General features: G+C 37.1%; 1 protein-coding gene and 1 long non-coding RNA gene across 6 annotated transcripts in view; one reads left to right on the top strand and one right to left on the bottom strand.

Moving 5' to 3' along the window:
• Window positions 1-27028, bottom strand: part of LOC137488949 (uncharacterized) — a 43183-nt gene that overhangs the window by 8061 nt on the left and 8094 nt on the right. The window lies entirely within an intron of this gene.
• LOC137488948 (CD276 antigen homolog) lies at window positions 2859-27028 on the top strand. 5 transcript variants are annotated; one of them, XR_012398079.1, is made up of 8 exons: window positions 2859-2980; window positions 4454-4506; window positions 8331-8654; window positions 8829-9053; window positions 13288-13350; window positions 24713-24756; window positions 25831-26011; window positions 26176-27028. XR_012398079.1 is itself a non-coding variant. In XM_068219009.2 (4 exons), exons 1-4 carry the CDS (start codon window positions 2970-2972, stop codon window positions 9044-9046), a joined length of 606 nt encoding a protein of 201 aa, XP_068075110.1. In that variant the 5' UTR covers window positions 2859-2969; the 3' UTR covers window positions 9047-12204. The 5 variants fall into 5 exon arrangements, 1 of the variants encoding a protein (XP_068075110.1); XR_012398078.1 differs by having other exon boundaries at window positions 25688-26011; XR_012398081.1 differs by lacking the exon at window positions 13288-13350.

Genomic DNA, 27028 nt, shown 5'->3' with positions numbered 1-27028 from the left:
AGCTTCGCCTCTGTAAAGTGCGTTGCCCTTTTTTTCTCACCGTGATTTTCTATGGTGACTCGTGAATTCGGCGATCCACTGAAAATGCCTTCAGGTGTGTGCCGTGCAGGCGCATTAACCCGCGGTTATCTTCAGGAGGTTGATTTAACTAACTCGTCATTAGGTTTTGGAACCAACATACTCGCGGTAAGCAGGTTTTGGGTAAATCAACCGAGAGTTTAGGTTTTAGCAGATGGTAAGTTAACCCAGCTTTCTGGAATACCCCCCAGATCTACATCCAGACACTTCTCAAAACTACTGCAAAAACAATTGAAGGATAAGGTAAATAAAGTAATACAAAAACATACAATGTTTTGATCCACCTTTATGCTAAATGAGCAGTTCATTTAATACATTCATCTGATTGGCAAATGCATTTAACCAGAAATACCTTTGACCAATGAAAAATCTTTGCCATTCCCCTACATCAGGGCTATTCAATTAGTTTATCATGGGGGCCGGTTCATGAAAAGCATCCCAAACGAAGGGCTGGAGACATATGACTTGCTATATGAGTGATGACACAACTATAAGAGCCCATATGCTGTATTTGTGCTCATAAAGACACCCACATTGGCTTTTTCTACATTAAAATGTAAATATATTGTATTTTAAAACAACTGCATTGTCCAATTGACTTTTTTTTGTTTACAAACATTAAAAATGTTGTATTACGCACAACAAAAGCAGTGCATTGTTGAAGTAGGCTTCTTCATTCAGACACAATCACATGTTATGTTTTGAACAGCATAACAATTAGTGATGCAACATTATAGATTTTGGTTGTAAGATATAGTCTATGGAATAAACATGCTTTCACGGTTATCACGTCTAATTTAGAACAACAAGCTTTATATTAGAGAAGTAGCTATTTGGATTAAGTGTTGTTATCATCTGGGTTTATGCATGGGGAGAACGGGGTAATGTGAGACATTGGGTAATGTGAGACACCCCCTGTATCTAGGCAACAGATTTTAAATATCACTCTATAACAATTTTGTTTTAAAGCACCTTCCATATCTCCTTTACCATGAAGAATAGGAATTCCTGGTGCTGTGGAAAGCATGTTTTTTCACAAAAATATGTTTTTTGAAAGTAAAAGTAATTTTTTTGCCATCAACTTAATCAACTGTTGTGGCAAAGCAAATTAATTTAAGAAGAAAAACTTATATCATACATGTTGATGAACTACCAACATATAAAACCATGTGAGGATGCTAGCTCAAGATTAGCCTGAATTGCTAAAAAATATTATTTTTTTCTAAAATGTGGCGGTGTGGTAAAGTGAGACAAATGCTCTGGGGTAAAGTGAGACATAAGGTACAAGTTAAATTTAGTTTACCAGACTGTAGGACTTGTGAATGAGGCCTTCAAATCAACAGTGACACCATGCAACATCACTTCTGGATTTAGGTGTACTGGAATTTTTCCATTTAACTGAGAAATTTTCCTTGATAAAGCATTTGCTCTATTCATGGTGTCAGACTGGCCAAATCCTGAGCTCCAGCCTGCCACTACAGAAGATTTGGATAATCTACCCCCTGCAGATGATCCACCAACAGATAGTTCACTAACTGATGCAGCTCATACTGAATTGAACAGACGCACGTCACTTCATAGCTATAGCGGCTGTTTTTCGACTCAACTAAATTAATTTTTATGTCTTGGTGACACAATTTGGAGGGCCAGAACAAATTGCCTCGGGGGCCGGGTTTGGCCCGTGGGCCACCAATTGAATAGCCCAGCCCTATATTTTGCCAAGCCTATTGTTTAAGCATCCAGATAGCCATAGAAACGTCAGAATGAGTGTTAGTTCCAGCATTCAACAGGTACAAACAGGAACCTGCTAATCAGTGATGTAAAAGAATGTTTGCGGGCGGGATGAAACCAATAGCATCTGGATGCAGCCTTTATGATGCTGAGAATGCGTCTCTCAGCGATGCAATGTTCGACACAACGCACTCAATTGAGTTAGTGACATTATTATGAGGGGTAGGATTAGGGTTAGGTGAGCCTGTTATAAAGTAACGCATGAAGCTCAGATTGTACTGCACCAGGTCTGCATCCAAACCCCTCTCGATGAAACATCGAGACGTCTGACTTGCCGCAACAGTGTTATACATTCATTTTTTTTCAGCTTAGTCCCTTTATCAATTTGGGGTCGCCATAGCGGAATGAACTGTCAACTTATCCAGCACATGTTTTACGCAGTGGATGCCCTTCCAGCTGCAAACCATCATTGGGAAACACCCATACACTCTCATTCACACATATACGGTCAATTTTAGCTTACCCAATTCACCTTTACCACATATGTTTGAACTTGTGGGGGAAACTGGAGCACCCAAAGGAAACCCACACGAACACGGGGAGAACATGCAAACTCCACACAGAAATGATAACTGACCCAGCAGAGGCTCGAACCAGCAACCTTCTTGCTATCAGGTGATTGTGCTACCCACTGCACAACCGCATCGCCCAGTGTTATTTAATTTAATTTAATATATTATATTTTGTATTTTGTTTTATTCATTTGTTTACTTTTTGTAAATAACAGCAATTGTACTTTTATTCTGTGGCGCAAACAGGAACTGTCGTAATAGATGCGTGCGTCAGCAAGTACGTCTTCCGGGTGAGAGGACGTGACAGTTTCATTGTAAAGACTTTTTTGAACATAACTTTTATATTTCTTATATTTGTAATATTTGTAATAATTAATATATGATTCTTTTTTTAAAATATATTAATATATTTGCAAGTTGTCTTTTCAAACGGACGAGAATTTGCGCCACCACTTCCGACGAGATTTTGCTTGTTTTACTTCCGGCAGCGTATGTATACGTTCTAGCAACAACCCGTGACAGTTTCGATTTGTCTGTTAAACTTTTCGAAAACGTGAAGTAAAACAGATATTAAGTTTGATCGACAACATGATTCCCAGGTACAATTACGATGTTTGATTCTGTCAATACTGCCACAACCGCGATCCATAATCAGTGTAACGTTACCTCATATTATTGTTTCGTTCTCGTATTTGTGTTTGATTTAATAATAGCTGCAAGCATTAGAATTTTTAGTGTTTTGTTTGAGATGTTCAAGGTTTTTATCAGTAGTATAAGATATTTTTTAACATATCTGGAGGTGAATTTATCATGTAACTTAGGCTACATGAGGAAAATGCAATGTGCAGTGTGATTTAGGGCCTTTAAAAAAAGTTGACAAAAAAAAATTATATATATATTACGCTGAATTACACTACAAAGACATAACTGCACGCATAGTCCCATTATTAATATTACAATTACACATTTTTAAAGGAAGTAAGGCAGTTCTTTTAATTTAAAGAACTGTTAAAACAGAAATATACTGTTAGATATAATAATCATATTAAAGTTTTAAAAAAATTTAGGATAGGGCTGTGTGATTTGGGGAAAATATTTAATTGCAATTTTTTTTCTGACAGATATTGTGATTTTGATTTGCGATTTAATTTTGTAGTCAAGCTTCAGCTCAATATTCTGTATCGTAGCTTCTTACTGCAAAAATGCAGTAAGTTTTAGTTAAAAAATAAAATGAACAGATATTACATAACTTTTAATAAGCCCTTTATTCAAATTTGTTCATAAATAACAAATTTGTTTATAATTTGTTAAAAATAAACACTTTTTTTTTTCTAGTGAGAGTAGTGAGTAGTGTAGAGAGTAGCGAGTTATGGTGTTAGTTAACTCCTGGTGTCTTTGGCCGCCTGTGGTGCTTTTTTAGGTGCTGGTTGTTGTATTTTCTCATGCTGATAAAACTGTTACACTGAGGCAACAGTTATGCGACAGTTCTTACAAATGACCTGATTTTGTTTGGTTTTTGTGACTTTAAAACTGAAATATTCCCATATTACTGACGCGCTGGTTTTCTTTAATATAAATTCAACTATTAATGCTTCTGAAGTGGCAGACACCATCATCCCTCTTGTCCGCACTTTCCTGTTTGTTTTATTGTGGGCTTTCCGTGTTGATTGGTTGTGCAATTCTGATTAGCCAGAACAAAATTGTGCTAGTAAGACTGTCACACACAGACGACAGTTACGCATTTGTAAAGAAAATTATTATTATATATATATATATATATATATATATATATATATATATATATATATATATATATATATATATATACATATATACACATGTATGTATTTCATATTGCAGCATCTTACGATTAGCTAATTGCAACATTTCAAATCGCGATTGTGATTTCATTTCGATTAATCGCACAGAGCATCTTTACCCATCTTGCACCTTGCTGTGAGGGGTCACAATAGATTAGTTCTTTGTTTAATGCACATCAACTCAAATCTATGTATTATTAACATCTCTACTGCTTAAGTGACAGGAAATTAAAGGACTCTGTTTTCTTTCAGATTCTACAGTCTGCTGTACTTCAACTTTGTGTTTGCACTGCTGATTAACAAAGGTAAACAATTTTATTCACAACGGTTTTTTACAACGATAATGTTTTTTTTTACTATAATAAAAAACTAAAATAAATAACACACCAATGTAGGGATATAGGCCGATAATTATAAATATTTCAAAATATTATATTTTTTTGCATTGCAAGGTGATTATATAGACCTATATTCACCATTTCACATACATCAGCATGCAAAAAAAAATCCTTTTCTTCATAGCTAATTAACATGCAACTTGACTGTTGCATAAAAATAATAGGTTAAATAACAAATTGTGATTTAATCAAAAAGCAAGTTAAATATATTTTAAATAAGATGAAGGGTGCTTTAACACCTAGATTTTTGTTTCGGAACCTCGTTTGCTCAGTTAGCACGGTTTGTTTGGCATATGTAAAACCACCAATCGCACTCGGATCAGCACCAAAACAATCGCCCTGAGATCACTTGAAAGAGGTGGTCTCAGCACGATTGAAACAAACTCTGGAGCGGAACGATTGTAGTGAGAAAGCAAACGATCCGAGCTCGGTTATATTACAGTGTTTTATGGATATCTAATAGGCATACGGCCATATGAAAAGAGAGTTATGAGTAGGGCGGGAGGTTATTCCAGACATCTCAAGTCTCCCGGAAGTTTCCTTAGTCTCCCGCAAATGCACAGAGACTCCAGGATGCCTTTAAACAAGTGATATTCTCCCGGTAATAGTGCGTCTCCCTTCCGGTCCTCAAATACGTTGCGCACCCCTCTCACCCCTCCCCACCGCAGCCCTCCTCGCTCCTCAGACACGTTGCGCGCACCCTGTCAAACACCACCAAACCACCATCCCCAACAGCTTAGCTGGACTATGCAAAATAAACCCTGAAACTGACCAATGTGAGGAAAGTTTACTCACACATTACTTGTTTTTGGTCCGTTTAGAAACTTTGCAGTGTGAAAGTGAACCGAACCAAGAGCACAGAGCAACAATGTAACAATTTTAATCCCTGTTTCGGAATAACTGAATTGATTCAAGGCTCAAGGCTGTCCGATGTGTGTGCTCGCGCACGGTGACCGCTCTAACTCGCGCTCGTTATAATCAATATGAATATTCCGATCAAACTGAATACTATCTTACATCAACAACACATGGCAAGCACACGTTGATAATAACAAATAATCATATTAGATTACAAACAGCCTGACAAGTTCTTGTTTAGCACGTGTGCAGGGTCTGCAGTTTGGTGTGTGTGTCTGTGTCTGTGTGTGTGTCTGTGTATGTGTGTGTGTGAAGCAAAGAGAGAGAGACAGAAAAGAGGAGTGTTTTTTTTCGCAATGAGACTGTTTTCAGTGATGTTCCCTCTTTGGTAATCGGGCCAAGTTACATGTGTTCTCGTTCATTCACCGGCTGCAACTACAAGAGAAGGGAGAACCCCGAAATAATAAGTGAATCTCCCCTGCTATCTCTAACACAACAAAGATATCGGCCTAATTTAGACATCAAATCGATAACGATAATCTTAAAAATAGCATTTATCAGCCGATAATGATATGGCCGTCAATATATCTTGCATCCCTACACCAATGTGTTTTTTAGTTCAGAGTGAGCGAGCGACCCCAGTTCATTTTACACAGCAGGATTTTGAATCGCTGACAGGATCAGATATTTAGCATGCCAAATTAGAGATTTTCTCTAAATGCTTCTTTGATAGTTCACTTTGAGTGACTCTCCTGTAAAGCAGTATCAGTTTTGGCCATTTGTTGACAATTTCACAAAATATGTCATATGTGATTAAAGATTAGGGCTAAAGCTGTGTTGTATGAAGTCGGCATGAATTTTTTGGTATGTCAGCCTAGCGATTGATTAGTGATATCACTGTCCAGAGCAAAATATGGCAGTAACGCACCAAAAAGCTAATTTAAATTATAAAAAAATATTAAAGAAGAAATCTCTGTAATACAGAGGTACGTTAGTTGGCTAGAATGAGCACACAGCTCTGTAAATGGCAGCAGAGATTGTCTTACTGAATGGAGATAAAAAGGTCTGTATTACTAACTAGGGGTGTAACGCTACATGTTTTTATCCAGAACCATGTTTTGTTGATATACTCTGATCTGATGGCGAATATAGTCAGTTCAGATGTGCCAGTCCAGTCAGTTAGGCAGGAAAGCAGTGCAACTACTGCAACATTCACAAAGAAAATACATCTTTGCCTTTTAAGGCCATTTCCACATGAACGCGGGAGTTTTTCTCAATGCAAAAAATGCACTGTGATGCATGTTAAGGGCACAACACATACCAACAGGCGGCGATAAATGCTTTTATGCTGGTTTCAAACAAATGTAGAATTAATTATTTTTGTGTGAGTAAATTGCATACAATTTGATGCAAACGTGAGAACAGAGGATAACCATCCTGTGGTGTGAATGATGCAGAATACACAATGTTTTGCTGCAATCATGCAGAATTTGCTTCAATCACGTCTTCCATGTTTGGAGGGAACCCAGCCATGTTGTCCATTCAGAACTAGGCTTCGATTTGGATTTGACATCCATATCGCAGAGAGCTGCATTAACTTAAATATAATTTATCTGCCAAGCAATTGTGTGTTTCATGTAGAAGTTTTCCAAATCTGACCAATCAGAATGGTCCTTACTATTCTTATACCCACCTCCTATGCAGGTGATGCTCTGCTATTGGCTAGAGCAGGGATGTCAAACTCAATTCCTGGAGGGCCACAGCGCTGCACAGTGTAGTTCCAACCCTAATTAAACACACCTGATCAAACTAATTGAGTCCTTCCAGCTTGTTTGAAACCTAGAGTTAAGTGTGTTGGAGCATGGCTGGAACTAAACTGTGCAGGGCTACGGCCCTCTAGGAATTGTGTTTGGCATGCCTGACTAACTTACACCTGGTGCCTCAGAGGTCAGAGCAGAGAGTGAAAATTAAAACAGAGGAAAAGAAAGCAGTGGAAAAACTTGTGCCTAAAAAGAACTGTACATTTGAAATATGTCTGTAACATTGTTGATGGCAGAAGAAGGTGCAGAGCTGACAAACTTTGAAATAATTTTAATACTGACAAAACAAAGAGACGGCATCACCTCATGGGACAGCCACCAAACTGAAAGCAAAGCAAAACAAAACATAAAGTGTCCAGGCCTGGTCATCTCTCGCCTTCCACTGTTGTCTATTCTTCTTTTTATATTCAGAGTTCTTCCATGTCACTCAAGACAGGTGGTGCATACAGGTGCTGGTCGTTAGCACTCACGTACCAGCCTCTTACCATTCTCATGACTCTCGGTCCAGCTTGACTCACTACAGTGTCAATATTTTGGCTTTAAGTGAGAAAACATGTCGCAAACACAACAACATGTGTCACAAAACTGTGGTCACGTAGAAAAAACACAACTAATCTCCACAGTCATAAGCAACACTACCAGAGGGAGCTTTGTGCTAAAACATAAGTGCGCATGTTATGGTTTAATGTTTACATGTTAATAGGAATTACTTTCAACCATGCTTTCAATCATCACGGTTGATAAAATATAAAGCCCTCACAACACTGCGTTTCTGTTGCATGGAACAAGACTATTGCAAAATGCACATAATCAAAGTTATGTCATTGATGCGACAGCTTAAAAAGAGAGGGGGGTTATAAGAGACAGGCAGGCTATAACCAGCATTGCTTTTTGTATCAATGATAAACCGCTGTGAGTTTAACTGCAGGCGTTGCGTGGCACAAATTAATATTTTTAAGGTATGTCTTGAATATCTTTATTTGTGTTTTGAATTTGAATAAAATTGTTATTCAAATGCTAAATTGTGTGTTTAAACTTTTGATGTAATTTCAGCATCTCTTCAGATCACAGTAGAGGGTTTTATTGGTCGTTCTGCTCTCCTGCCATGTTCCTCAACTGAAGATGCAAGCAAGCAAGACATTTATGTGCACTGGAGAGACAGTAGCAGTAAAAGCGTGTTTGACTTAATCAAGGGTGAAGCTTCAATTGAGCAGCAGGATCAGCAGTACAAGAACAGAACTGAATCTTTCCCTCAAGAATATCTGAGAAGAAACTTTTCCATTAAACTCAACAAACTTCGAGTCACTGATGCTGGAAAATACATCTGCTACATCTCACACTCATCTGAACAACCAGCTGTACGGCTGATCGTCAACGGTGTGTAAAAACCTCATCACAAACATATTATAAGTTTTATTTTAAATTGTCACTGTTGAAGTTTTAGTCTTAATGCTGATCTGTATAGATAGATCTGTTATCACTGCAGTAATGTTGTTGTATTTGTTTCAAAATATTACTATTATCATTTAAATTGATTTATTTGTATTGCAGCCTCTGTGGCAGAAAATGAAAACAAACCAATTAAAGAAGATGACAAAGGAGACAATACGGGATCAGATGGAGAAACTTCACATTGGCTCTTGGTTGTTATTACATTTGCTGTACTAGTAATTATAGGGGTAATCATTGTTTTATTGCGCTATAGAAAGAAAATACAATCTAGCTTCTCTCATGTCACGACTGAAAACTCAGACGACATCGACAAATGAAAAGCAGGTAAACTTTTACATTCCTTTTATTTTACTGAATATTAACTGAATTGTTACAGATTTAGCTCTTTTTGATGTAAAATCTACTGGGTCTTAAATCAAAGGAATGACTTATTTCTACATACTGGTCATTTGTACACTCTCTCAAGAAAACAGCATAGACCAAATGTAAATAAGTTACACTCTGCAGAGAAAAAATACTACAATTTGAATGCCTTCTTTTGAAATGATATGCCTGTCCAGTGTATATCAGTACGACATTATAGGTACATTGCTTTCATATACAGTTTTTAATGACCAAAGTTGTATTTATGATAATTTTTGTGGCATATAAAAGCAGCATCAGTAATAACAAACTCGGATAACGGTAGCTTTAACAACACTATCTAAGTGAAGAAGCTTTTTCAGAAAGGCAATTTACAAAGCAAGATATAACGCAGCCTTAAGTGTTTTTTAGGTACATTTCAGAATCAACCATTTTTTCAATCAGGTTCAGGTGACAATAAAATGTAACCACTGTGTCCTTTGTAACTCAGCTTGTTCAGTGTTTGTTGGTGTATCCCAGAGCACTTCTGATGCCTCATTGGCACTGACATAGTGACATTAGCCGCATTTCCAGTGCGATTTTATTGGGCTGTGCCAGTAGCCTGGGAGCATGAGAAGAGAGGTCTAAATCATGTAGCATTTCCACTGTCGGGCCAATGGCTTGCAATGCGGCACTCAAACCCCACCCCAAGAACATCCCCCCAATTCAAACGTTACACAGTCCACCCAGTTCAGTGGGAATCAGGCAGATAAACCACACCAGCGCGTCATAACAAAACAATTAAAATAGAGACAAATGAAACAAACAAATTACATGTTGCTGTACAGAATTACATTACATTTCTATATGCACAGGCCCATGTATTTTCATTCATTATATTCTTTTACTCATCGACCGACTGTTGGCATCATACATCATACACTGTTGGCATGACTCAGTGCACCATCCATAGTATAAAACCACAGAACTTTTCACAGAGACATATATATTCACATGTTCGTTTCTCAAACAAAAAAATGTAAAAACTAATTATTTGATAAAAGTACTGTTAAATATTTCAGAAAGGCATATCTCCACTGAATCTCCCCAAAAGCATAATTACGATTTAAAATATTAAACATCCTTCCAATAAAGCTCTACATTTAAAATTTCATTTTTTTCAGCACTGCACAGGACTGGATGACAGAAAAGAAGGTCGTGTACATTTTGTTCACCCAAAAATGCTGTTAGTGGGATTTTATTAATATCGTATCCAAATAATTTGTAAATAATATTTCACAACTGCTCTGTTGTTTGTTTTTGCGAAAAGATCAAAAATAATTTTTTCTGATAGACCTTTGTAAAATTAATGTTAAAAATGGCTTAAAATGGTAAAAAAAATTTGTATTGTATATACCTACATTGCTATAGCTTTAGTTTGTTTTATATTGGTTTATTTAATGAGTTTTATTATATACAATATTTGTAATTCTTTAAATGTTTTAAAACTTTAAAAACCCAACCGCTCGCAACATCAACAGAGCTGGGAAGTGAGCAATCTTTCACCTTGTCTCTCACACACATACTGTACATGCATCTAAATACGCATGTTTCATGCACAAACACACTTTTTAAGCTTGACAAAAACTCTTGACAACTGAGTTACTGACTACTGTGTCTTTAATGTGGTGTAGCCTAAAGATTATCATGCATTATTGACAGATCAAAGAGGACGCAGCAAAGAAATATTACTTATTAAATTAAAACTAGGGTACTATTTTATGCAACACCCTTACATTTAAAAGGGAAACATAAGGGCAGTCTTAAGCAAAAAAAAGACCCCTAGCCTATAATATGTTTTATGAAATTAAGCTTGCCAGCTATTTGTTTTTTTCCCCCCTTATTTATTTTATTTTACTTTTTTTTTTGGGACATCAACTCGTGTGCAATTAGAAAACTAGTGTTCCATCTTTACGAGATTCGGGCAAACTCCACCTCTGCTTTCACTTTGCCTCAAAGCCCCAGCTAGCCCTCTTTGGCCCAAGCCATTCAGAGGGCCAAAAAAGTCCAGCCGCTGGCCCTAAGGAAGGCCCGATTTGGCTCGATCAGACCCCAGAAGTGACTGTGTGCACACTCGCTTTAGGCGCGACACTGGAAATGCAGCAATTGTAATATCTCCAGAAATTACAACAGAAATAGTGACTGCTGCTTCTCACTCAGGTTGATGTCTATGCTAACAGAGCAGAGGTCATCATATATTTATAGGTATTTATTCTCCACAATGATATCAGTGTTGGGAGAAATTTGAATGGTGATTAGTCTTTCATTTTCATGTTTCTTCTGTTTATGGCCTTCTCAACTAAAACAAAACTACTAGCTGCCCACTACATTAAGGTATTTGCATATGGAAATTTAATTAGCTACGCAAGTGTCAGTGCAGTGACACCACAAACCCTAAACTCTGTTCAGCAAAGCCTGATAAAAAATTTATGTGATGATCATTGTGGTTTCATTTGTTGTATATTAGTAATTATATTAGTAATATTTTTGTACAAAGGTTTATCATGCATACACAGATTGCATCGGGCATTTTGTGCCTAGACATTAGTGAATGAGGCCTTAGTGGAAAAGTGGAAAGGAGGAATGAGCTGCCTGTTACTGCCTTAATTCGGTACATTAGGGCTGTACAACATTTTTTTCCTCATAAATATTAACATGTACATCTGCAATATAGTCACATCAAAGAATGTGCAATGTCAAGTAGGGATTATAGTTCAGATTGTGGGAAGTTTAAACATAATGGAGTGAAAGTTTCATCATTTGCATGTGTTTTAAGGCCTGTAACCATGTAAGCATTTCAGAGTCAAAAGCTTTCATGTGTGAGAATAATGATGTTTGATTATTGTTGTGGAGGGCTATTTAACATTTGATTATTACATTTCTGTTCATGTGTACTGATAGACTCAGCTCAAAAATGTAAAGCACTGTTCATTTCATTTGTGTCTTGTTGTATTACAATTAACTTTTTATTGCAGGAAAACAAAGCATCAGTTTTTCCAATATTGTGCAGCCCTGTTCTGAACCACAAGTGTCCTTTTTTTGCATTTGTTCATATTAAATGTATTTTGTATAATTTTTTTGACAGAATTGTAATCATTCAACAAATCAGACTCAAACAGAAAACCTTTATTTATTTATTTTATTTTATTTTTTTTGTGCAAGATATGCACAAGAAAAATTCTTTGTTTTAAAATCCTCATTGTTGCCCTGCATGTTTAGGAACTCAACTTGCTTAAAAAATGTGCAGATCTTTATTTGCTTGATTACAGTATAATTGACTTTTAAACTAACTTCAAGTTATATACAAGCTTCCAGATAATGTAAATGGTGATGTTTTTAACTATAGAGAATGCAAATAAATAAAGTGTCAATTCCAAGTAAAGTCAAAATTCTGACTTTGTATCTTCCAATTCTGAGAAAAAAACTCAAAATTCTGTCTTTTTTATCACAACTGTAAGATGTAAACTGAAAATTGTTATTAAAATGTAAATTTATCAAGTGAATAAAGTACAAGTTATAATGTCAGAATTGTGAGATAAGTTGCAATTGAGTTAAAGTCTTGAGTTCTGAATGATAATTCTAAGATATGAAGTCCAATTTCTGAAATTTAAACTTTTTATCTCTGTATTCTGACTTTATGGGCGTACTCACACTATGTACAGTTGCCTGGAGCCGAGCCGAAGCACGCTTGTCCCCTCTCCCATATCCCCAGACGGCCCGCAACCCCCTTGCATTTATTAAACAGTAAGAATGATTAGTAAATCCATATGAAACAGTCCCTTAAAAGTCGCATCTCATCTTCAGTTTCAGGCTCAGGCGCGTTTTGCACTCACACACAAGCGTACCGCGCACTGAGCCCAAGTGAACCACTCTCTGGCACACCTCTTCCAACCAGGCCAGGGCCGGCCAAGTGAACAGTGTCTGAGCCCGATTCAGAGCACTCACACTTCTTAAACGATCCAAGAAACAGACCTGGGCACGGTTCGGATAGCATAGTGTGAATACGCCCTATAACTTGCAATTTCAAGTTTACATTTCACAGTTTTGAAAAAAAGGTCTGAAGTGCAGTAACAGTGCTTATACATTTAGCCTGGCTTCCAGACAATCAAAATGTTTGACAGTATGTGACCTGTGGTGTATCTCTCTTGAAAACTAGATGCTGTCTGCAAGCAGTGGAGGCTGCCAACAAAACTGCTATGGCCTCTACAAATTTTGTAGGGTAGGTTACTGTAATTTTGATCTGATTTGCTCTGCAGTGTACATGATTCTGCAAGAATGGAAAGCAGTGCATTTATCAACAGCTCATCTTGCTTGATATGCTTAAAGTGACTCTTAAATAAAGATGGGTGGGGAAGACCATCATTGTTGCCTAATTACAGTTGAATAAGTGTGTGCGTCACAACTTTGCTATTCGGACATAGCACTCGAAAGCTGTAAAAATGTCTTCTGTGTAAAGCTCTGCTTTCAAAGATCAACAAACAAGTCAGAACAATATTGGGTATGAAAAGATTGAATTCAAAGTTGCCCATCAAATTACTACACTGCAAAAAATGCTTTTCTTAGATTTTTTGTCTTGTTTCTAGTCTAAATATCTTAAATCAAGAAAAATTTTCTAGACAAGCAGAACATATTGTCTTGTTTTAAGACAAAAAAATCAAAGTGAGAAAAGCACTTTTTGCAGTGTAAGCATACGCATCAGAGCTCTATTAATTCTATTCCACTATCAAGGGTAACCTTTTGGTGGGCGTGGTGGATAAGAGAAAGTTTCAGTCACATCATTCTCGCTCGAGGAAATGTCTAGAGTAAAGCTGTACAGGTCGCTTATCATATGAGAAGCACTTCTCACAAAACAGACGCTTTAAACACATTAATACTTCTGTACAAATGTTTATTACTAACTTTTCTATTACCAGGATTTGATTACAACTGCAGATCAATGACAGCGCGAAATAGCCTACTGTAACGTCTGCAATCATATTAAATGAATGAATTAACATATATAAACACACACAGCCCTTTACAGTCTCCGATATGTTACAAACTACAGACGAACTACACACAGCAGACATTTCGTCCTCATTTGGGTTCAAAACAACACAAAGTATAGCCTACATTCTGTGAAAATCTTTGTAATCTTTAGCAGCATGTAAAGCCTCTGTTAGAGAGTCATTCCATCATTCTGAGTTTAAATTAGTCCAAAAGGTAATGATAAAAATCAAAACAAGGCAGTTTGTTCATGTTTGCTGAAGACATATTGTGCTTTTTCCCGGCTTCTTTTTTTCACGCTTCCCTCTAGCGTTTGTCAATTTCTGACTAGATCAGGTTTCAAAAGCACGTCAATAATCAAGCGTACGTTATTATCATCAGCTCAAGAAGTTTGTTATTTCAGATATAGACGTGCGGCGAGCGCAAGCAAGAAAGCAAAACCACTCGTGCTTTAGACTGGCTCGTAACAAAATCTGAGTCACAGAATAGATTCTGCTCTACTCCATGGCTTTGTGGCTGTTCATTAAGACGAAGACAAGGTTTGTTTGAGCCTGGATCGACCATGGCTCATTATTATATGTATATATAATTCCGCTGTGATCTCTCGGCTGTGCGTTTATTTTAAACATGGCGGGTCTTTTGTTTTCATTCTGGCTTGTTGGGTAAGCGAATGACTTATCTCTGTAAACCAATAGCGTTCAGCGTCACGTCTAGCTCCACCTTTTGGTACCCTTTCTCGTTTTTGGGACCCTTTCAAAAGGGTACCAGGTTAAATATTTTGAAACCTAAAAAGGAACCACTGTTATATATTAACCGTAATTAAGCCTTTGAATGTCACTTTAAGCTGAATACTAGTATCCTAAAAAATATCTAGTAAAATATTATGTGCCGTCATCATAGCAAAGATAAAAGAAAACAGTTATTAGAAATGAGTTATTAAATCTGCTTAAACCAAGTGGCAACCTCCCGCTCTCACTCGGTAGGCCAATAGTAGGCTCTATAATAGAGCAAATTTCAATTGAGCCCACTGTTAGAATGGCCAACTTTACAGCAGAAAAAAAAGGTGTTTACAGACTGGTACAAAGAAAATTTTTGGTTCAAAAAGCTAATATTACTCTTCATAACAACTGTGAGGGGGGTGAATTTTTTTTTATAACTCATCAGTTTCCTTTATATTAGGTTATATTAGGTCTGCATAATTAAGGGCGTGGCCACTTGATTAACAGCCGTCACTTCACCTCAGCTGACTCCGGCAGATTAGCCACTGATATCGGCATATTCATCACATTTTTGTTTTGTTTTCTGTGGCTTTACAAAGTCAGTTGCCTTTTGGGATTATTTCATACAATTATCAGATGATATGGGATGCTGTGTGCACTTAATTGTGCTCACAAACCATTCACGTGGCCTCCGTTTCCCATGTGAGTAAAGTTATATACTTGTAAACCATCTCTATTAATGTATTTGTTTTATTTAAGATCATTTAGCATTTATAATGTTCTTTAGAGCTGTAATGCACAGAATCGCATCACATTGATTAGCTGTAGGGTCTAGAACAGTCATCTGAAGTGTTATCATACAGTGTTATGCTGGATTTCATCAATAGTCTTGCATTTGCTAACACAGACTATATCTGAAGTGTTTGGAAGTAATTCGCGTTTTTCTCCTGTTGAAAAACATCATAAGAACAATGTTTAGTAGCTCAATATATTACACACAGTGTTTTTAAAAGACTAAACACTTTATTGATATAGTGTACAGCCAAACACATGTGGTCAGAACACAAACGAGTCGCAGGTGATAAAGTATTAAGCTTTCTGCCAAAGTAAAGCGTGTTTGAACCAGGTCCAAGCAAAATGCCAGCAGTGTCTATAGCTCCGCTCACTCTCCGCCTCTTTGCCCTTGTTTGGTATCCTGCCGTGAGTGCGAACAAAATGGCGACGGTTGCGCCTCTTTTGCGCTCTTCAGAAACCTATGGGTAACATCACGGATACTACGTCCATATTTTTTACAGTCTATGGTTTAAACTCTGTTTTAAGCATCTTTACTGTAAGAAAAACACTTTAGCTACAAAAGTCCTTTAGTCAAGAGCAGTGAGTGATTTTGTCCTTTTGTTGTCATGAGAATATCGCGTGCTGTCACTTTAAGAATAGTGCAGCTCTGATATGGTTTCTCTTTCACGTGTCTTGTTTGAGAATCAAAACAAATGAGGGTGAATGTGAATATTCACTAAACACTGTGCTCTGACACAAATGTGCATGCATTTGACCATTAAAGCGCTCGCATTAAGATGGCGTTAGATGTGTGTGTGCTCTGCTGTCCGAGGCTAAGCGCACACACAACGGCACGTGCTCTTTCGCGCTTTTAAAAACATGAATGATGCACATCCTGTGCTGCAAAAGTTACAGTAAAGTACAGAAAGGGGGCGGTATATGAAGCAATAATCGTTCATCTCGATTAATGGTTTTTCATAATCGTTAGGAGCCAAATTTGAAATCGTAACTGTATTTTCAATTAATTGCACAGACCTATCTTATGGTGTCTGATAAACAATTCCACAGACCAAGCATCCTGTCCTGTCTCCACAGTGCCTAACCAGGGCTCAGATGAATCACTGCACACATCTGTTTTAATAGCATGAACTGTTTTGGCTGTTTTATTGCTGTAGTGCCCTTTTTTCCATAGGTGTGACAGGTAGCATCTCTAGCTGGACACTGCCATTTCCCATGACCTGGGGCCTCATGTAGGAAGACTTGCGTTAAAATCATACTAAAACATTGCGTACGCACAAAGCTGTAAATGTGTGTACGCAGTAAAAAATTCAGATGTATGAAACACTGTGTATGATGAGTCATACGCATATTTTCTTTGTACATCCGAATGAACATAAAACTGAGCCCACGTGCACGAGTGCAAAACCCCTCCCTGCCTCCTCTACCGTATGAATATGCTAATTACTATACTTTGGCAAAACCCAACGAAAAAGCAATGGCAAAAGCAAGCAAAAAGAGAAACTTTCAACAGAATGTAAACTGGAGGTGCTGCTTTCGGAGGTAGACCGGAGTTTGTCCTCCGGAATTACTTAACAAAAGAAAAAAATAGAGTTAGCTGATAGTTTAGCTGATGCGGTTTACACAGTTGGGTCTGAACATCACACTGATTGGATTAAAAAAAGAAATTTGCGATGTAAAGGTGTACAATTTTTTAAAGTCTTTAACATCGTGAGTGGCTTAGCTTGTAAAACGCATGGCAACATGTTTTGACACGTTCAAGCATGAACTCGGTTCGAATCCAGCAACTGATGAAGACGTTCTTTTTTTCCCTGCTAAATATAAAATTTTGTCCACTCTTCATCACGAGGAAGACAAGAAGGAATCATTAATAAGTATGTGCATCATATATTATTTGCACATTTATTGAATGGAAATGTTTCTGATTCACGTATACAAATTCGTCTTCAGGTGGCATCTTTATAGCAATGAGTGTGCAGTCGATTGCTCCGATTACATTGGACAAACCGGCGACTGCTGCAAATTGTGCTTTAATGTTTGACTGGTCAGCTGCATGGTATGGAAACCTTATATACCTGCTAGACATGTGGATGAACCCGTCCCATACAGCTGCCATTGCACGGCTCAAAGATACGTTGTAGTATGCAATTTAACACATCTGCCTCTCGGAGTCGCCAATGGAATTAAAACAAACACACACAAGAACTAAGCGTACGCCAAGCATGAAGTTGGTGTGGACCAACGCACATTCTCGCGTTCATTTCATCGTTAGTAAATCCAAACGTGAGCGTGAAACCTGGCATACGCAAAGTTTTTGTGCGTACGCAGCGTTGATACATGAGGCCACAGGTGTTTTTTCACATCTTTGACAGGACGTTTTATCATTTTTATTTGGAGGTGCGGCTGATGCATGTTTGGAAAAACTGGTCTTTTTGTATTTAGCTGTGCTCTGTTTGGCTGCTATTTTGTTTGATTTTGCAGCAACAGCATCAATTTCTGCTCCACTTCTTTAATCTCCTCTTAAATCAGTCTGCTGCTTTTTAATAACTTCTTATTGTTGTGCCATAATAGCAGCTTTCTCAAGAGTGAGCTCTTTGTCAAGTTGCATACGCTTAAATAATGTGCTGTCTCTTAGCCCAACTACTAATCTGTCTCTGAACAGTTCATTCTGAAGAGCACCATAGTTGCAGTTTTTAGCGAGAGCATACAGGGCTGTTATGTAACTATACACTGGCTCATTTGGCTGCAGCAATCTTTGATTTAGGGTGCTTTTGCACCTACACTTTTGTTATGGAACCTGTCTCATTTGCCCAGTTAGCACAGTTCGTTTGGCATATATACTGCAGTTTTACTTCAATTAACTGCAATTATTTTTCGTAAGGGCTAAACCTACCCCAAGCCAAACCCAACTCAGAAGATAACTATCACAGTAGCATGGGCATTACAATGTTAAATACATATTGCACCTGATTCAGGAAGCCATCATGCTACAGACTGCAGCTAGGACACCTTGCCATTAGTAGCTTCGACTTCATCACTACGTAGGCCATTTGAAATCAGTCTTGAAGCAGTGCATGCCATTTGGGTAATGTCCGTCTTGGGCCCCAGTGACACCTTCTCAATATCCTTTATTGTTTCCTCGCTCCTCTGTCCTCGTGTCTACGACACGGAATATGATATCAGTCAGCCAGCCCCAGGGTTTCTATTGTCATCCCATACAAAATTGCCATATTTAAAGGTTCAGGACACCCTGGAGAACTTTTTTTTTATATATATATATTAACAGATTTGTGTGTGTTAAGCATCAGTTAAGACAATGTTAGCACCTGTCAGCTTTAATTGTGGGGAAAACTGGATAATTTTGAGCTTTTGTCAGCTAATTTCAGCTTCCGGGTTTAAAATGATTTTTGGGGAGGGATCAAAATCAACGACGTAGCAAAGTACCGCAAGTGCAATGATGACACGTCGGTTTCTCATTATTATTCAAAGCGGAGTTTCCTTATCCTATGAGAAGAGCCGGCTGCTTAATTATTCATGAGAGCACAACAGCACGTGCTTTCCGAAGGCAAGGCAGACGCACTGACGCAGACCTCGCAGACCAGTGCCAAGCTCAAGCTGTGAGACATGGACCCACGGCACGCAGTAGCCGTTTATGAAGGCTCGTATGTGTTTGTTTCCATGATCCACGGGGTTTGTTGCATGTTTTCCCCGCGATCCTGTCAGGGCCGATCATACAGCAAAGCTGTGGGTGTGATGCAAGCATTTTTGTTGGGTGAGCAGCACGAGAATTGAAGAATGGCGGATGTTGTCTTGTATCAGGAGTTCATTCACATTTAGACACATCGCCGTGCTGCTGTGTTTGCCTAAATCCTCAGATTACCAGCAAGACTAATGGTTAAAATAGACAGGTCAAGAGACCTGCTCCACTGAGTCTGCATTTAGATCTATGATTCAGACCCGGGGATTGAGGGAGAAGTCCTCATTTATAGTGTTTATATGAACACGATTATCTTTATAATGATATAAATTGTGGTTGTCTGTATATGACATTACGAATAACAAATGTAGCAGGGCATTAAATTACTGTTTATTTCTTTGCATTTTAACTTTGTAAACTATAAACTCATGCGTCTCCTCACGGTTTGTCTCAATTTGTGAACTAAGTTAACTGACATCAACAGATGTTCGCTCCCCTTCTCCCCTGCTGGCCACGCCCACTCCTGCCCGATGCTCGCGGAGCTCCACGCCCATTAATCATGCATCTTTTGAAAAAATTCTGATGTAGACTTTAACCGAAAGTGGGGGGTGTCATGGCCCTTTAAGATCTGATTTTTTTTTAAAAATCTGTGTTATTCGCTGTCTGACTAAGATACGTAAAAAAAGTGGGTATCAGAACAAACAAGAAGCACTAATTTCTATTTTTCCTCGCCATGTCTTTAAAATATGGAAATGAACTTTACCCCAGTATTTTCAATAGAATTTCTGCACTAGCCTCCTGCTAATGACGCCACCTGCGTTTAAATGGTCTTTCGTCTCGTTTTATGCTTTAACAACTAAATGGATGCTTAAGTCTATTTAACTGATTTTATTTAAATTACATTACAACATCAGTGCTGTAAAAGGAACCTTATGAAATTGAAAATAGTCACATTAAGCTTTGACAGGAAGTTTATCGATGGTTGAAAAACACTAGCTGTGCATATAGCCTATTGCACTGTGAGAATCGAGGAGAGAGGAAGCTTCCCGAGGAGGCAAGATACACTGGTGAATCCTTTGTGGAGTTTTATTGAATAAACATGACACGCATGTAAATACTTCTCCCCTTCAGACCCCCGCCAGTAATTACTTCAGTTGAAAATTCAAAGGCACATTAATGTAAATATTAAGCATAAAGTTATTGTTAATGTGGACTGTTTTCACAGATTCTTTAATTTTGATGTAACACTTCTAAGCACAAATAAAACAATAATTTATTGTAATAATAAGTAAAATAAAAAAATACAGAAAAACGTGGTTTTGTGGAGGTTGAAACTATTACCATGTAAATAGTAACTAATATTCAAGAATGCTGACATGCAAGCAAATTCAGAAATTACAGTATTCGTTAAATAAAGAATGATGCTTTGAAGCGACTCACAGTAAATGTAGAAGGATTTTTGCCCATCTTCTTTTACTGGTAAAAGCTTGCTCAAACAAGCCACAAAATCAAATTACAATCAAATCAAACATGTACAGGGACACAAAGCACTGAAAATGCTATTTGATAACTGCTAATGATAAATCACCAAACACACATAAGAGAAAAAACCATGTGAGGTACATAGATTACGACCGTATAAGTTCTGGTGTGGTTTTAAACAGAATTATAGATTGCAATCATACTTGGTAATCATGTTTTTGAATAGTTACTTTTAGTCTTAACAACTGAAAGTGTAATATTCTTACTCGCGGAAGTAGTAATTGCTGCTTTCCAGTTAAGATAAGTAAGACAATTATTCAATTTTTCTATTTAAATCTTCTTTATAAAGCACAGTGAAAACACTTTTTTATTTTATTTTTTTTGCTTGGGTGGACTTAACCAACAAGCGAGGTAAGCAGCACTTAAGGCCCCAGGAAAACTGAGAGCCGCAATAAATACCTAGAAGTCTAAATTATACCTATAATTATACCTATACAGCATATTTTATCATATGTTGTATGTTAAGGGTCAAAAATAATTGATTTTAACCTATTTATAACATCTTATCATAAATGTGTTCCCCTCCCTTAATTATGGAGGTCTAGCAGTTAAATCAGGTAAAGATTTGGTTTTAAAAAACAAAACAGTTTTTCATTTTTATTTGTGAACTCATTTTAACAAAACAAAAATCTTTGTAAAGATATCATAAAACAAATGATTTTCTGGAGAGAGTTCGAAATTGTGAATTTTAGACTTCACAAAGTGCCTGATTTGCAAATAACGGAAAAAATGTGTATGAGGGAGGTCAAATTTTTGCCTTAACTAACTGAAGGAAGCAAAATGCCCCTCAACATAAAGATCCTTGATAAAACACAAACCGTTTTTTCTCCAAGCATAATACGTTTTATCAGTCCATGCCGGTTAGAATGAATGATTCTGACAAATTGGTGCGTATACAGAGGTCTCTGGTAGTGTTTGAGCTTTTCTATAGGCTTGTCCAGCCTAGAGAACAACATCGCCGTTAGGGAGGTCCCCAAAGCCATATTGGCCTCCACTTGCACCTATAGAGGGGTCTCTGCCACAGAATTAACTGGTGCGTCCTCCAGCCAGAACATTAAAGCTCTAGTGTTAGCGGCCCAGTAATAATGTTTAAATACTGGCATACCCAAGCCCCCTGCAGACCTAGGCTTTTGAAGATGAATTTTTGACACTCTGTGTGTCTTATAGTTCCAAATATAAGACATTATTATAGAATCCAACTCTTCGAAATAAGCTGCGGTTGAGGAAAATAGGGAAGTTTTGACAAAGATATAAAAATCTAAGGAGAGAAACCATTTTAATTGAATTTATGGGACCAATCATAGACAGGGGTAAAATCTTCCAGTTATTAATATTATTTTTAAGATTCGAAAGAAATTCTACAAAGTTTAATTGAAATATTGATTTGAAATCTTTAGGGATTGTCAGCCCAAGATAAGTGAAATTATCATTAACTATTTTAAATGCAATATTTTCAAGGAAGTCAGGGCCATGAATGTCAGAAAGGGGGATGAATATAGTTTTGGACAGATTGATTGTATATCCTGATATTTTTCCAAAAGAAGTGATAAGATTTAAAAGAGTTGGGACTGAATGCTCAGAGTTTGACAGATACAGTATAATGTCATCTGCATAAAGGCTAATCAAAACTTCTCTGTTTCCCACTTGAAGGCCTGTAATTTATTTGTGGCGTCTTATGCTTAGGGCAAGGGGCTCAATCGCAATAGCGAAAAGGGCAAGAGAGAGAGGGCAACCCTGTTGTACTGATCGGCATAAAGGAAATTTAGGTGATCTGTCTGTAGTTAAAACTGAACACAGGCTTGTATATTAATCTAACCCATGACATAAACGTTTGACCAAATCCAAACCTTTGTAATGATTCATATAAATAACGCCATTCAACTTGATCAAAAGCTTTTTGTGCGTCCAAAGATAAAATTCCCGCCCCTTTTGTTTTTGCATGATTGGCATATATTGTATTAAGAAGGCGACGTGCATTAAAGAAAGAGGGATAAATCCAGGGATCTTCCAGGGATAAATCCAGTCTGGTCGGGATGAATGATGGATGATAAATGTTTATTAATTTGCATGGCTAACACTTTAGTGATCACTTTTCTATCAAAATTTTGTAGCGCAATTGGCCTATAACTGGCTGGGTCAGTTTCATCTTTGTTTTTCTTTAAAATAAGAGAAATGTTAGCTTCGTATATAGTACTGGGCAAAATCTCATCTTTTTTGTAACTATGTATCATCCTAAGGAGCAGAGGGGAGAGAACATTACTAAATTTCTTGTAAAACTGCCGCTTTTCCAGATGGAAATGACTTTATGGCAGCATCTATCTCCTCCTTGGTAAAATCAGTCTAAGTCTGCCCTTGCATTGTCACTAAGTTTAGGCATATCAATAGATTCAAAAAAGTTTGATAAATCAGTTTCGGTGGACGTGTTATTGGAGGTATAAAGCTCCCTGTAGAATTCTTCGAAGCGGGCATTGATATTACTGGGATTAACTAAAAGGGTGCCGTCTTTGGACTTAATACTATGGATGGACCTGGAAGCTTGAATTCCTTTAAGCTGACGTGCTAAAAGCTTATCAGGCTTATCCCCTGTTTCAAAATATCTTTGCTTCATTTTTAAATAAAGACTGTTTATTTGATGACCCAGAATACAACTATATTCATATTTAAGTTTTATTATTTTATTATAATCTTCAGGCAACTTCGACGTTTGATTTTCCAATTCGTGAGTAGGAAGAATACTTTGTATTTCCTTAAGTCGTTTCTCTCTTTCCCTTTTAGAAACAGATTCATAAGAAATAGCATACCTGCGTATGACTGCTTTTAAGGTTTCCCACAGTGTGGAGTCGACCATTATCATTATCAAGACCTCCCCATTATCATTGCTTTCTATAAAGTCTTTTAGTTTAGTATCAATGTGTTCTATGAATTTCTCTTGCTTTAATAAATATGGATTGAGATGCCAGGAGTAACATTGTTTAGGAAGAGAGAGATTGATAGACATGGTAAGGGGACTGTGATCTGAAATCAATATATTGTGGTATTTGGTATCGTTAACTTGTGGAATTAGCGAGAATCAATCAAAAAGTAATCTATTCTACTGTACGATTTATGAACATGCGAGTAATAAGAGTAGTCTCTATCAGTAGGGTGTTGGATTCTCCATATGTCAACCATGTTCCTTGAATTAATCAAATTGTTTAAAACCTGTACTGATGCAATTTTAGGAGGGGGTCTGAGAGATAACCTGTCCATGTAAGGGTGTAAATAGCAAATTAGATCCTCTCCAATAATTACATTATCGTTATCTTCATTCGGGAGCAGGTCAAAAACCTTCTTATAAAAGTTTGGGTTGTCACATCTCGCAAGCTTGACTCAGACATCTCCTTACTTATTTCTTTACATAAGGCATAAGCGGTGTCTGGTAGTATTTCAGACTTTTTAGGTGAATTGTTAGCCTTAGCATTAGCTCTGGCGACGTCGTCTGCGACTTTTCCTTTGTGCAAGGCACTCGGTTTTGGCATTTTCAAAGCTTTAGCAGAAGTTTGTGATGTAAGAAAAACGTAAACACAACTAAAAGTATTAAAGTCGAACAAAAACACGGTAATTTAATAACTTAATTGAGGCCACAGAGAGGAGCCCTAAAAAACGCGTCTATCCCCGAGACATGCGCACTAGCGATTTGTGGATTGTTTGAGGTGTTTTACTAGTAGTATAATATGAGCAAAATGCCTCTTGAGATGAGTGATGAGTTTAGCGTTTAACTATTGTAAATGGCCTGCAGGCCAGCAGTTTGAGACCCCTGTGTAACAGGAAATTTAAAAACCTTGTATTTTTTTCTGTTTCTACAGTCTGCCTTACTTCATCTGTGTGTTTGCACTGCTGGTTAACAAAGGTGAGCAATTTTATACACATATAGGTGTGTGAAAAATTAAAAAAATTAAATTATAAAAATTAAATGAACATTGTCATTGCCAATGTGTTTTTGAATTTGCCTCAATCATTTGACGTGAACCCAGACATGTTGTCCAGTTAGAACATGGCCACACTGTGCACAGAGTTTCAGATAAAAAATCTTTACCCAGGCCGAAGTTTTTATAAAGCATTGGTTACCTAATACTGTTTTTTCACTAAGCAGCCAAACCGCAGCTGTCAGATTTTTTTTAATATAAAAATCTCACAGCACCCTTTCGGTCCAGTTGCTATAATTAAATACATCAATCATGACATAACAATGATTTAGTGGTTTGCATAAAATGACATCGACTACATTTCTTTTTTTAATTATCAGATTTATCAACTGATTTCTGAGAACAGATCAAATTACCTTTGATGCATTCACATTTACAGTCTCCGCTAAATGGATATGAATTCCAATCATGGCAGGCTATTTTTCAAAGGACATTTTTAAGTCCTCAAACATGGCATAGCACAAAACGTGGTTAGTTGCTTAACTTATCAGTCTTACAAAGTATTGGATGGTCATTGACCATTCAAAGTGGCCAAAGTTCCCACACCTTCAGCCATCAGTGTGAGGTCTAGCTACACGAGACTAAAGGCAACCTCCTGATAAAGTTGGTCAGGATTTTATTCAAAAAAAGTCATTCACCATACTTTTGTACAGCACTTCTTCCAACACACCCCATATTCATATTTACAAGATTGTTGAATCCTATATTGCCTTGAAATGAAAATAAATCAAATGAATCTTAATTAGTTTTTTTATGTATGTTTTAAATACTGTTAGTTTGTGTTTCAAATTTGAATAAAACTGTTGGAGCATTACATGTATTTGGACTTTTGATTACTTTTTAACGTAATTTCAGCATCTCTAAAGCTAGCCACAATAGAGGGTGTTATTGGTGGTTCTGCTCTCCTGCCCTGTTCCTCAACTAAAAATGCAAGCAAGCAAGACATTAATGTTCATTGGAGAGATGGTAGTGGTAAAACTGTGTTTGACTTAATTAAGGGCGAAGCTTCAATGGAGCAGGATCAATGGTACAAGAACAGAACTGAATCTTTCCCTCAGGAACATCTGAGAAGAAACTTCTCCATCAAACTAAGCAAACTTCAACAAAATGATGCAGGAAAATACATCTGCTACATCTCACACTCATCTGAACAACCAGCTGTACGACTGATCATCAACGGTGTGTAAAAACCTCATCATGAATATATTACAAGTTTTTATTATAAATTTTTATTGTTGAAGTTTGTCTTAATATATATCTATGTACATTATGGATCTGTTATCACTGTAGTGATGCTGTTGTAGATTTTTTTTATTGTTATTATTATTATTTATCTATTACAGAATCAAATACAGAAAATGGAAACAAACCAATTAAACCAGATGACAAAAGAGAAGAGACAGGATCAGAAATGGAATTATCAACACTTTTTCTCTGGGTTTTCATTCCGTTAGCTATATTAATTAGTATAGGGGTTATCATTGTTTTAATTTTTTACAGAAAGAAAATACAATCTGCCTTCTCTCCTGTCACAACTGAAAACACGGGTGACACTGACTAATGAAAAGCAGGACAAGAAACTTAACTTTTGTTACATTCCTTTTTTTACTGAATTGTTACAGCTTTGGCTATTTTTGGTGTGAAAGACACTGAATCTCAAATCACTAATAACTGCTTTGATTTTTTGCAGGGATGTACATAATTAGTGTGTAGTTCAAACCGCTTATTTGCCTACCCATATGGTGGATGGATGTTAATGAAAAATCACTGTTTTAGATCAACTATCTGTATCATTGAATAAGTATACTGTCTGAATCGTGAAGTTCCAAATAAGCAGGTATGTGATTACTACTTTGTCAACCAGATATCTCCATCTAAAGCTTTTCTACATAGTGGTCATTTGTACACTCTAAAAGAGACGCTTTTTTTTAATCACATAACTGCCTAGTGTATAGCAGCTTTGCAGCAGATGTTTTACATTGCTTTTATATGCAGCTTTTAATGGCCAAAGTTGTATTTATAACAATTCCAAGGCAGCATCAGTAATAACAAACTGAGACAATGGTAGCTCTATTAACACTAGCTTTTAGCCATTAAACTACTTCAGAAAGGCAATTTGCAAAGCAAAATATGCTAAAGAAAGATTTCTGTGAGCTCAAGAAAGATTTCTGTGAGCTCTTGGAAACAGTTGAAAAA

Source organism: Danio rerio, chromosome 22 (assembly GCF_049306965.1).
Source record: "Danio rerio strain Tuebingen ecotype United States chromosome 22, GRCz12tu, whole genome shotgun sequence".
Classification (NCBI taxonomy): Eukaryota; Metazoa; Chordata; class Actinopteri; order Cypriniformes; family Danionidae; genus Danio; species Danio rerio.
Note: the sequence above shows the minus strand (reverse complement) of the source record. Positions and strands in the feature narration are given on the sequence as shown.

What these genes read in the sequence shown, in the direction of transcription:
- LOC137488948 (XM_068219009.2), top strand. An exon ending in TGCACTGCTGATTAACAAAG is followed by an intron (nt 4,507 to 8,330) that starts GTAAACAATTTT and finishes ATGTAATTTCAG; the next exon opens with CATCTCTTCAGATCACAGTA. An exon ending in TGTACGGCTGATCGTCAACG is followed by an intron (nt 8,655 to 8,828) that starts GTGTGTAAAAAC and finishes TTTGTATTGCAG; the next exon opens with CCTCTGTGGCAGAAAATGAA.